This window comes from Sander lucioperca, chromosome 1 (genome assembly GCF_008315115.2).
Source record: "Sander lucioperca isolate FBNREF2018 chromosome 1, SLUC_FBN_1.2, whole genome shotgun sequence".
Classification (NCBI taxonomy): Eukaryota; Metazoa; Chordata; class Actinopteri; order Perciformes; family Percidae; genus Sander; species Sander lucioperca.
In genome coordinates this window covers 2,100,407-2,110,857 of record NC_050173.1, presented here as the reverse complement: position 1 = coordinate 2,110,857, position 10,451 = coordinate 2,100,407, and the positions used below count along the sequence as shown (strand labels likewise).

The following is a 10,451-nucleotide window of genomic DNA, read 5'->3' as shown; positions in this document are numbered from 1 at the left end:
TGGCTGCAATGTAGTGCTCAATTATACAATCATAGTCGCAGATAGAGATGCAACCTGAAAATCGGCAGTAATATGTTTGTGTGACAAATCTGGTGAAAGAGGCTGGCAACAACTGCTGCTATTAGGTAAACACAATATATGGAAACCATTTTGTTTGGAAACCAGTAGGAACACAACACCGGCACTGTGGACCAGGAGGTGGATGGAGCAGGCGAGTGTTCACCGATGGCCGATTTAGACGTAGGAGGCAGCCGGTTAGCTGTCAGCTCCACACCGGTCATTCGGAGCCTGGTGATGATCTGAGACTGGCGGTACAAGAGTTCATGGATAAGTTCCTCCAAGGAAGACAGCTCAGATTTGAGATATGATTGTTCAGCAGGAGGCAACATATCAAGAGGTGAGTTTGTTAGCCTGTTTATTAGGTCGTTACCCACTGGCATGTGCAACATGCATACACGACGAGGATCGAGGAAATGTCTTGTTTCGAGGCGGAAAATACAGATAAAAAACGTGTGATTAATTTACCATGAAATGTGGGGATAACTCGGGTAGATTAGTTGGTACCCTTATGAAGAGGTTTATTCCTCAACGCAGAGGCCCAGGGTCCAAACTAGGGATGGCCTCATGAAGCCTCATGAAGCTTCGTGAAGCATTTTCTTTATTTTCTAAGCCCACTAGATGGCGCTCTCTGTTCAACAAAGGGTTGAAAGCACATGGAATTGCCATTCTTTGAGCCCCTCTTCTGTAAACCAAGAGCGCCATCTAGTGGGCACAGAAAATAAATAAAATGGCTTACGAAGCTTCATGAGGCTTCATTTGGCCATCACTAGTCCAAACTGAAGCGGTTTCCTGCATGTCTCATCCCTCCATCTCTCCCCTTTTTTATGTCTGTCCTGGTGATTTAAGGTGGATAGCTTAAGTAATGAGCAACTGAAATTATGTTTTTGCAATCACTGGGTGACCAACCTCTTGTGTCCCTTCTTATGTTACTTCAAACTAGGGCTGCACGATATTGGAAAAAAAATACATTGCGATATTTTTTTCCCAACGATATATTGCGATATTGTGAGCCATCAATCCAGGCTACAGTCAATAATTACCATTCCATGATATTAATAATTTCACTAAAAAGCAAGCTTCATTACAAGTGACAAAAAGGTCACTTAATATTTTATTCCAAAATTAGAACAGATTTCTGTAAACAGAAAAGCAGAACACATTTTTAAATAAAACAGCAGCTTTACACCAACCCCCGATTGGTTTATAAAAATATAACTTAAAATAAATATATTTTTTATAAAACAACTTATAAGCATTTTGGTTCACAATCTTTTGTTTTTAAGTCAACTTTTCTTAGCAAAAGTGCCAAAGTAAAACAGTGTTGGTCATCATCATAATCATGGCTTAACAAAATGAAATAAAACTACAATTACAATTACATATAATTTGTATTAAATCTCCTAAACTGAGTATTCCTTAGCAGGGTGCATCCTGTATGCTTTGCTTACTCAAGGTTTTTAGCTAAGAACACAAGTCTATCAACCTTTGCAGGCTTGAGACCGGTTCGTTGGCAACTGACGATGTTGCCACTAGTACTGATAAGTCTCTCTGACGGCGAGCTTGTCGCAGGAATACACAGGTATTTGCGGGCAAGTCTGGCGAGTCGAGGAAAGCTTAGTTTGTGTAATTTCCACCATGCAAGTGGATCCTCCTCTTTGTCTATTGGAGGTGTTAGCATGTAGGTGTTTAACTCTGCTTCCACAGCATCCTTTAGGGTCAGAGAGGAATCACCCTTTGCTACAGTTTCACTCTGTTTAAAGAAGCTTCCCAAGGACTTCTTTGCTTTCTTTGCCTGGGGTGCACTGGTAACGTTGGGCTCCACGTCAGTGCTGCAGCTTGATGTCTCCTGGCATTCCATCATGTGTGATGCCACTCTGTCCTTAACTTGGGGCTTCTTGTCTGCACTGATGAAGTCCATCTTGAACCGGGGGTCCAAAAAAGATGTCATATCTAGCAGCTTCTGAGTATCATCATCTTCGTATTCGTACTTTGTTGAGGTAGTCCAGCATCTTCTTCTTTATGTTCTTGGTCAGTTCTGTGTCTTCCTCTTGCATTTCCAGTAGTGAGTAGAAGTGTTGAAGAGCTGAAGAACTGGCTTTACAAAGGAGACACTGACGTATTCATCCCCTGAAAGTGCATCAGTGAAATCCAGCATTGGGCTCAGTGACTTCCTTACAGATTCCAGGACATCTATATCTTGCCAGGTTGGAATCAGATGCCGCAGCTTCTTGTCTGCAGACAGGACCTGAGTTAAAGCCTGCTGCTGCTCTAATATCCTGCTGATCATCATCTGTCTGGAACCCCATCTTGTTTGGCATTCTGAGATGAGACAATGTGATGGTAGATTGAGTTCCTTCTGGACTTTTGCCAGGGCATCTCTGGCCTTCCAGCTGTGAGAGAAGTGGCTCACCAGCTTCTTGCAGACTCCTACAGCACGATCAATGCGGCCATCCTTTTTCACTGCATTTTCTAAGGGGAGAAAACAAACAAAACAGTGCAAACTTTAATTATTGAAGCACACTGTTTTATTTTAAACAATAAATGTGCTCATAAAACTATATTTTGCCACTGATTAAATAATAGGTTGTTTAAAATTAAATGTTTAGTTTCTGTATTTTTTTTTCTTACGTTTTAAAGCTCTACACACATGCAACACATTCATTTTCAAATTTTTGTTATTAAGTAAAACAGCTGAGTAAAAATGTATATTTAGGATAAGGATCATGGTTATTACTCACCAACTGCAAGATGCAGTCTGTGGCCAAAGCACTGCAGCCTGGTCCACTTGTTCAGAGCGGCAGCTTTCACCATGTTCGCTGCATTATCTGTTGTTATACAGACTTGACGTGTCTCATCTAAGCCCCAAGCGGTCAACGCTTCTCTCAGGGCCTTTGCGATATTCTCGGCTGTATGACTCTCCGGGAAAAATGCCATCTGCAAACAGCGACTTTTTATCTCGAAGTCCTCTGTGAGGAAATGGACTGTCAGACTTATGTAGGGCTCCGTTGTCCTGCTGGACCACAAGTCTGTTGTAGCTGCATAGTATTCCACGTGTGACAGCTCTGCCTCAATCTTGGATTTGCATTTTTCATACAACTCTTTTATCGCAACTTGGGAAAAATATGTGCGGGATGGTATAACATACCGCTTGTCAAGCGTTCGGATCATGTTCTTAAATCCCTCTTTGTCAACGGTGTTTAATGGCAACATATCTTTAGCGATATGAAACGTTATTGCGTCTGTTATTTCTTTCTGTCGTTGAGAGCCTTTCTGGTAAGGTGTCACACTGGCAAAGGCATCGCAAATAGTTTTTTGTTTTGGTTGACATCCAGATTTTACTTTGTATTCGTCGTAAAGAGCTTTGTGGTGCCGTTTTAAGTGATCCGACAAATTGGTTTCCTTGTTTTGTGGCAACAACTTTGGACAAACACTCCAGACAAAGTACCTGTTTTTGGTCAACATCCTCCTTTTTGTAGCCAAAGTAGGGCCAAATAGCTTTTTTTTTTTTACTTTCTTTTTGGTACGAAATCATCCTTTTTTTGCAGCGGATCCTCTTCGTCGCTCATTTTTAGCTACAGGACTGCCAGAGAATGTTGGCTGTGAGCGGTGAGCAGCGGCACAGCGAACCAATCACTGTGCAGGCACGCGGAACGTGCACGTCACCCCAGCAACAAGCCATACAACAAACAGTGTTTACTGTGTGCTACCTATGTGTGCTACCCTTCTTCACATCGCATGTTCCGGCGATGTGACTATCACGCATGCGCACATCGCGATGTCGATGCTAAAACACAATATCGTTCAGCCCTACTTCAAACAGATTCAAACAAGTGAAATGTTTTATACCTATGTATATTCTCACAAAGTAAATGAGCCGACACAACAGAAATACATTTATCTATTGGGAACTAATCTAACTGAACTAAAAATATTGCGAGTATAAGACTTAATTTGAAACCTGCCCTCAGTGTCAGCATACTGAGTATAGATGATGAATATTCTCAAAATATTAAAGGGATACTTCACTGATTTAGCATTAAGCTTTTTATCAGTAGAAACACGGTAGTATTTTCGAATGACCGTACTTCCCTCCCTCATGTCCCCCTGAGACGAGAGATCTCTGTATTGTGGGTCTGGAAAAAATCTTCCGATGATGGAAAACAACGATTTTTGCGTCATCTGAAGGTTTTTGCCCAGAGGCAATAGACTACAGCCAGTAGTTGGAGCTACTTCCACATGTTTTCAACCCACCCATAGGGGGTTGGACTGTCGTCTTTATCCGAATGTTACCAAAGCAAAACGAGGGTCAGCCATCTTGAAGCTAGGTAACAGGGAGCTCCGTCTTTTTAGCAGAAAACGTTTACAGCAATTATGTGCATTCAAACTACCGGCCATGTGTACCACCGGGATACATTGTTACAGATCGGAGAATATGCAGGACACTTTATTACAGACGGAATACTCAACACACTACGCAAGCTTTGCCTGCTGAAACCAGCACCTCAGCCAGCGGTGTCGCCCGATGAAAATAGCCGGGGAAAAGGACCTCGACAGCAGTGTGCAGAAGTTCGAGGCGAGCTAGGTGGAAAGCTAACGCTAGCCGGCCACCTGTTCCATCAATCCTGCTTGCAAGTGTCCGCTCATTAGACAACAAACTGGACTACATCCAACTTCAACGAAACTCCCAATGCGAGTTCAGAGACTGCTGTGTTTTTGTTGTTGTGGAAACATGGCTGAACAACAGTGTACCGGACTATCCAGCTACCAGGCCTGCTGCTGCCAGGTAAGACTAGTGGAGGTGGGCTGTGTTAACACGGACTGGTGCAGAAATGAGGTGCTTGTATCCAACTAACTGCTAACTGCTGGTAGAGTTTGTGACTTTTAAATGCCGACCATTCTACATTCCACGCAAATTTACGGCTGTGTTTATACTCTGTTTACAGCCCACCAAGCGCTAATGCTAGTATGCATTAGCTGAACTTTACAGAGCATATAATGTGTGTGCACTAGCTAAATGTAGCCTGTTTGGTATGTCGTTTTTATATATTTTAAATGTATAACACCACTTGAGCCACGGTGAAACGTTGTTTCGTGTATATGGTTGAAATGACAATAAAACACACGTGAGTTGAGTTGAATGCTGCCTCACTGTCTGTCTGTCTGTAAACAGTAGGCATGGCAGTAGGCATGGCAGCGAAGCAAGTGCATTCTGGGATTTGGTGTCTTTCATCCATATGAGCGAAAACACATTTTCTGGCTTATCTCGGCCTAGAAGGCACCAATTTCTAAAATGTTTTCACATTTCTACTACATAAGTGACCCAATTTAAAGATATATTTGTCTTTCCAATGGTGAAATATCCCTTTAAGACAGTAGATTTAATTAAAGGCATATTTAGAATGTCCATATTACAAAGCAAAATGTATGAAACACAATTGAAAATCTAATTTTCCAAGCAACATTTGTGAATTTTGTAAACATTACATCTGGGAAGTAACCTTTTTGAGTAATAATAATAATAATATTTCTGAGTACAATATACCTCCACCACAACTTGCAAACACAAACAAAGTAATAGAACACTTAGTTCATGTTGTCTTGCATTTTATGATTATGCAGTTCCCATTTATTTTTTAACAGTATTATAGCATGACATTTCCTGTGCTGAATATTTTTAGACCCCTGTTGATTTCTTAATTTGGTTCTTGGGTTCCCAGTCTCTGACATACTCAGTTTGCATCCTATTAAATGAATCGTCTAAAGCTCTCCTGAACAAAATTATTAGAAATGAGACTTGCGGCAAATGGGATACACAACTGTTTTATTTTCTGGGCAGAGATCCAACAGTGAATGGTCTCTTTGACATCACATCTTTGTTATAATTCTTATGAAAGTGTATGCCTATAGGGAATTATCATTCAGAAAATAAATGATTTTTCTAACAAGGTTTCCTGCATGTTTTATGATAAAAGAGCATGTTTCACTTCATACCAATCACTTCTACAAACACCCTGTTTATCCAAACTTAACCAATACTGATCTCTAATCCGCTCTTACCTCTGCTTGACCATCCCAATGAGCCTGTTACCCGAATAGATGGCCAGCCAGTGAGTCAGTATTAAGCACTGATGGGGCTAATAACAATGTATCAAATGAGGCTGAGACGTCGTAGTCATTAGCCCAAGGATTGGTACGTGATGTCACCGTCGTACGGAGGTGCTTCTGTCGGCTAGACATGGCAGTGGCGTCACTCAGTTATCCTCAGCTGTTTTATTTCAGACTGCAGCAGAAAGCTGCGCTTGAGATTCAGAAATGCTTGGGAAAAGTAGCACCGCTACTGCCCAACACTTGTGAGAGCAATGTGAAAATGGTCATTAGTAGTGATGAACCTACAGAGAAATATCACCTGAATCTGCAGCTCCACTCAGCTTTAAGGAGCTTTATAGTGAGTTTCAGCGCATTGTTTATCTGTCCGGCCCACAACTTTATGGTTTTGATTCACTCTCACGTTGCTTCTGAAAGCAGCAGGCAACTTTGTTTCTGTGAAAAAGCTCTAAAATGTCACTGTACACAGACAACAGACACACAGTTAAAGACTAGTTGGTAAAGATAATGGATTATTTAGCAGCAAAAGAGACAGATATTTCTCTCAGGAGTTGGTAGAGACCAAAAACAGCTAAAAGAGTGATCATTGGTGTTGGAGCAACATGATCATTCATTTGTAGTGGTGTTTCTGTCCACCTAGTTTCTCATTGCCAGACCAACACATAGAAAGCAGGACATGAACCTCAGTATCTCAAAGTCATGCGCTTTGCACACCCAGTGAAACTAATCCAGGCAGCAATTACATTTCCTTCCAAATGCACATGCTCAGGTGTTCATGAGCTTGCAGTATTCATACCCTTTAATCTCTGCAGTAGTGTGTTTGTGTGTGTGTGTGTGTGTGTGTGTGTGTGTGGTGTGTGTGGTGCATGTGTGTGTCAGAGACTAATAATGTCCACTCTGACGCTTTGCTTTCTCTCTCTTCATTTGTGCAACAAACAACAAGCTAAATGCCAGGCACATTCATCTCCTAATAAGCTGACACTAAGACAGGGATTTTTGTGAGGGGGGGAAATAATTGCCTGTTCAAGTGCTTTTTCATAAGTTCCACGTCTAATTTGGCAACTCATGAAGTGTGTCATGGAGCGAGAGAGGGGAGAGAGGATCACAGCTTTTGCCTCCAGTCTACACTTCACCCAGAAAAGCCTTCTCCTTCTTCTGCGTTTCCTACTTTTTTTCTGCTTTGCTTTGTCTTTTCCGCCCTGAATTGCGCATTTCAAAACTCACCTTCAATCAGACGTTTTTACCTCAGAGGCGTCACCCCCCCTCTTCTCCTACCCACACTTCTATTTCCTCCTCTAACATGCCTTTTTTTATCAGCAACACAAGTCTTTCTTCTTTGACTTTCCGGCACAGTGTTAGTGTCTGTTTTTTATGCTTAGTTGACAGCGTAACAAGCCCTGTACCGTGAGGAGCTGGTGCCAATGAGCGTCAGCGCGTGGTCTGAACTGTAGAGGATAAAGTATTATACAGCCACGGCGGGTGAGGAAAAAAAAAGAAGAAGCTGCAAAGCACATCATCTTCACTTGATCATCCCTCCAAATCCCCCTGGCACGGTGGCAGCAGGCAAGCATGCAGGGGAATTTTGAGAGGTCAGGACATGAAAAAGGCAAAGAAAAAAGAAGTGTCAAAGGGATGAGGCAGAGAGCAGAGGAAATTAAACCAAGAGAGAGAGGGAGAGAGAGGCCAGGGATATGAAAGAGACAAGAGCAGTGGTAGAGTGCTGGGATGACAACGTCAGGGGGAAACTGATGCAGAGAGTAACAATCCGGTTTATTTGTGCTTTGTCGTCTATGATAGAGATCCGGAAAGCAGCGATCTGAAATCACCGTGAAGGCAGGCGCTGCATAAACACGACAGCAGGGGGTTGAATACATTACCAGTGGGGGAAGCTTTATATACATGATAAACAGAAATGCTTGGGGAAGCCTTTGACAGCTGGCTGCGATACACGTGAACCCCACATTAGCACTGCCTGCCGTGTTTAAGCACCGATGGCTTTATCACGTAACATATGCAATAGATGTAGCGATGCCATGAGCTAATAAATGTGTTACTAGTGGGAGACAGCATTTACATTCGGAATAGCATTGTGTAGTGGAGCCTGACATGGATGCACAGAGAGAAATGCAATGCAAAGGGATCAAGAGAAGAAGCAGCAGATAAGACACATAGGATAGGGCTGCTTACAGAAATTTTATATTGGTATCCTTGACACTTGCTGACTTAATGAAACAGTTCCTATAAGGGTTAGTCTATATCCACGGCGTTACACTTCTGGGATTGCTCCCATTCTGCCGGAAATTTCGAGTTGATACATTTCAATCAGTGTTGCCAGATCTTGCGAGACAAATAAGCAACCAGGCCTGTGAAAACAAGCCCAAAACAAGCGACTTTTTCTACGGAGCCCCCCTAGGTTCCGGGAAGAGAAAAATAAATGAACTGTGTGCACGGTTTTACAATCCGTGGGGACGGATTTTAAACTGTGGGTACAGATTGTCAATTTACATCCATGTGGACAGATTGGTAAACTGTGTGCAGTTTTGCAAAACTGTACACACGGTAGTTTATTTATTTTTCTCCCCCCTGAGCTTCAGGACAATGATCAAGAGTTAGTTAAACCACCTTTTAACATTATTTAACATTAGAAAACTGATGGGATATCAAATATAGACTGATGTACCAAGTACATTATATACACAGTAAACCTCTGATAGTCTAATTAAAATTTGCACACACAAATAAATATCATCCTGAATTCACAAATTCGTTATTTATTATTGCAGGGACTGCAGAAGATCCCATTTTTAAATAACTATAACCCAGAAACAGGAGAAATTATTGACAATCTTAGTGTGCAGCAATAAAGTGGCTCCTGCTCTGATAAACAAATGAGTGAGTTAGAAAAGACTTAAATAAACTAAACTGGTTTAAAAACAATTCCAGTCAAAACTATTTAAACAGGTGAGGATGAGGCTTGGTCTAAAACATTTTTCTTAAGACTCTTAACACTTTAGCCTCATATATATGAAGAATAACACCACCATTATCTTTCTCACCACTCACTGACATTTTCCTAAACAGAAAAAAAACGATTGCCCTGCTCTCCCTCTGATTGGCTAGTACTTGTTGCCATCTGGGTCAGAGCCAATTAGAAGCAGGATGTGGGTGGGAAAAAACTTTGCATTCTCCTGTGTGTATGGGGAAAGGGGAGGGACAGAAGGAACAGGTAAGGCAAACTCCTACGTTTAGAAAATATCTGCTTGACAACTTATTATGGAGCTAGGAACAAGCCCAAATAAGCTACTACACTTTAGAAACAAGCCCAAAAAAAACGCGACCCGCGACTACCAATATTTGTAAGCGACTTTACAGAAAAACAAGCCCAAAGTCGCTTATAATAAGCGGACTTGGCAACACTGATTTCAATATCGATTGATCCAGCTTAATGTTAGCGTTAGCTCATGCTAATGCTTGGTGTCGAATGTTAACGTTATAAGGTTACAACATCGTTCAACATGTTCATGAAGTTATTTTAGGTATAATTGTTTTGATCAAGGTAAAGTTACCATTAAACAGCACTGGGTTAACGTTAATGTTAGCTAGCTGTATAGATAGAAGACAAATCGAATGTTAATTCAGCCAGCTATCCCACCCTGTTTTTTCTGCCTCACTCCCAGCCGCTAAGGGACTAAAGTCAGGATGAAAGCGGACAACAGCCCAGGGGACACGACACATCCACAGTTAGCCAGCAGCCAGCCACTATTATAAACTTATAGCAATCCGAACCAAGCCAGCACAAACTCCAGCGCCGAGTGATAACGATGCTAACGGCAGTAACAGAAAGTTTTATGTTCCGTCGGGGAAACAGACCATATGGCCCCAGGCGTCCGAGTCTAGCTGGCCGTGGTGTTGTGCTGAAATTCTCCCCCCTTTAGCGTTTAGCGGCCTTCTTTACAGTTACGTTTGACCCACTAATGGTTACTGTCCTGTGGACAAAAGGTTGAAGGTGGGGAGAGTCCGAAAGGACCACCGGGCATCCATCCTAGTGATGTAGGCGTATACTTGTCCAGTATCTCCGGGGCCATGGCTCGGTGCCGGAAATACTTGGCGGCCAGCCCCAGCCGCAAAGTAGCTAAGTCTCTCAGAGGTGTTGAGTAATGTTACAACAAACCCCCGCCCCCCCAGTGCTGAAAACATCCAAAAAGTGACACTGAGGTGAAATATATTGTGATTTTGTGCTTTTAGCTACTGGCTAATGTCACTCCAGATTTCCACTGAATGCAGAA

General features: G+C 42.2%; 1 protein-coding gene across 1 annotated transcript; it reads right to left on the bottom strand.

Annotated features, from left to right (window-relative positions):
• Positions 1-1,360: 1,360 nt before the first annotated feature.
• LOC116042219 lies at positions 1,361-3,196 on the bottom strand. The gene is made up of 2 exons (XM_031288330.2): positions 2,799-3,196; positions 1,361-2,529 (listed from the first exon to the last, which is right to left on the bottom strand). The coding sequence occupies exons 1-2, from the start codon at positions 2,992-2,994 to the stop codon at positions 2,090-2,092; spliced, it is 636 nt and encodes a 211-aa protein (XP_031144190.2). The 5' UTR covers positions 2,995-3,196; the 3' UTR covers positions 1,361-2,089.
• Positions 3,197-10,451: the final 7,255 nt, after the last annotated feature.

Excerpts from the sequence above, each read along its gene's own strand:
- LOC116042219 (XM_031288330.2), bottom strand. The coding sequence starts at position 2,994 with ATGGCATTTTTCCCGGAGAGTCATACAGCCGAGAATATCGCAAAGGCC. Across the intron at positions 2,530-2,798 it reads CAGACTGCATCTTGCAGTTG|AAAATGCAGTGAAAAAGGAT; the intron begins GTGAGTAATAAC and ends TTCTCCCCTTAG.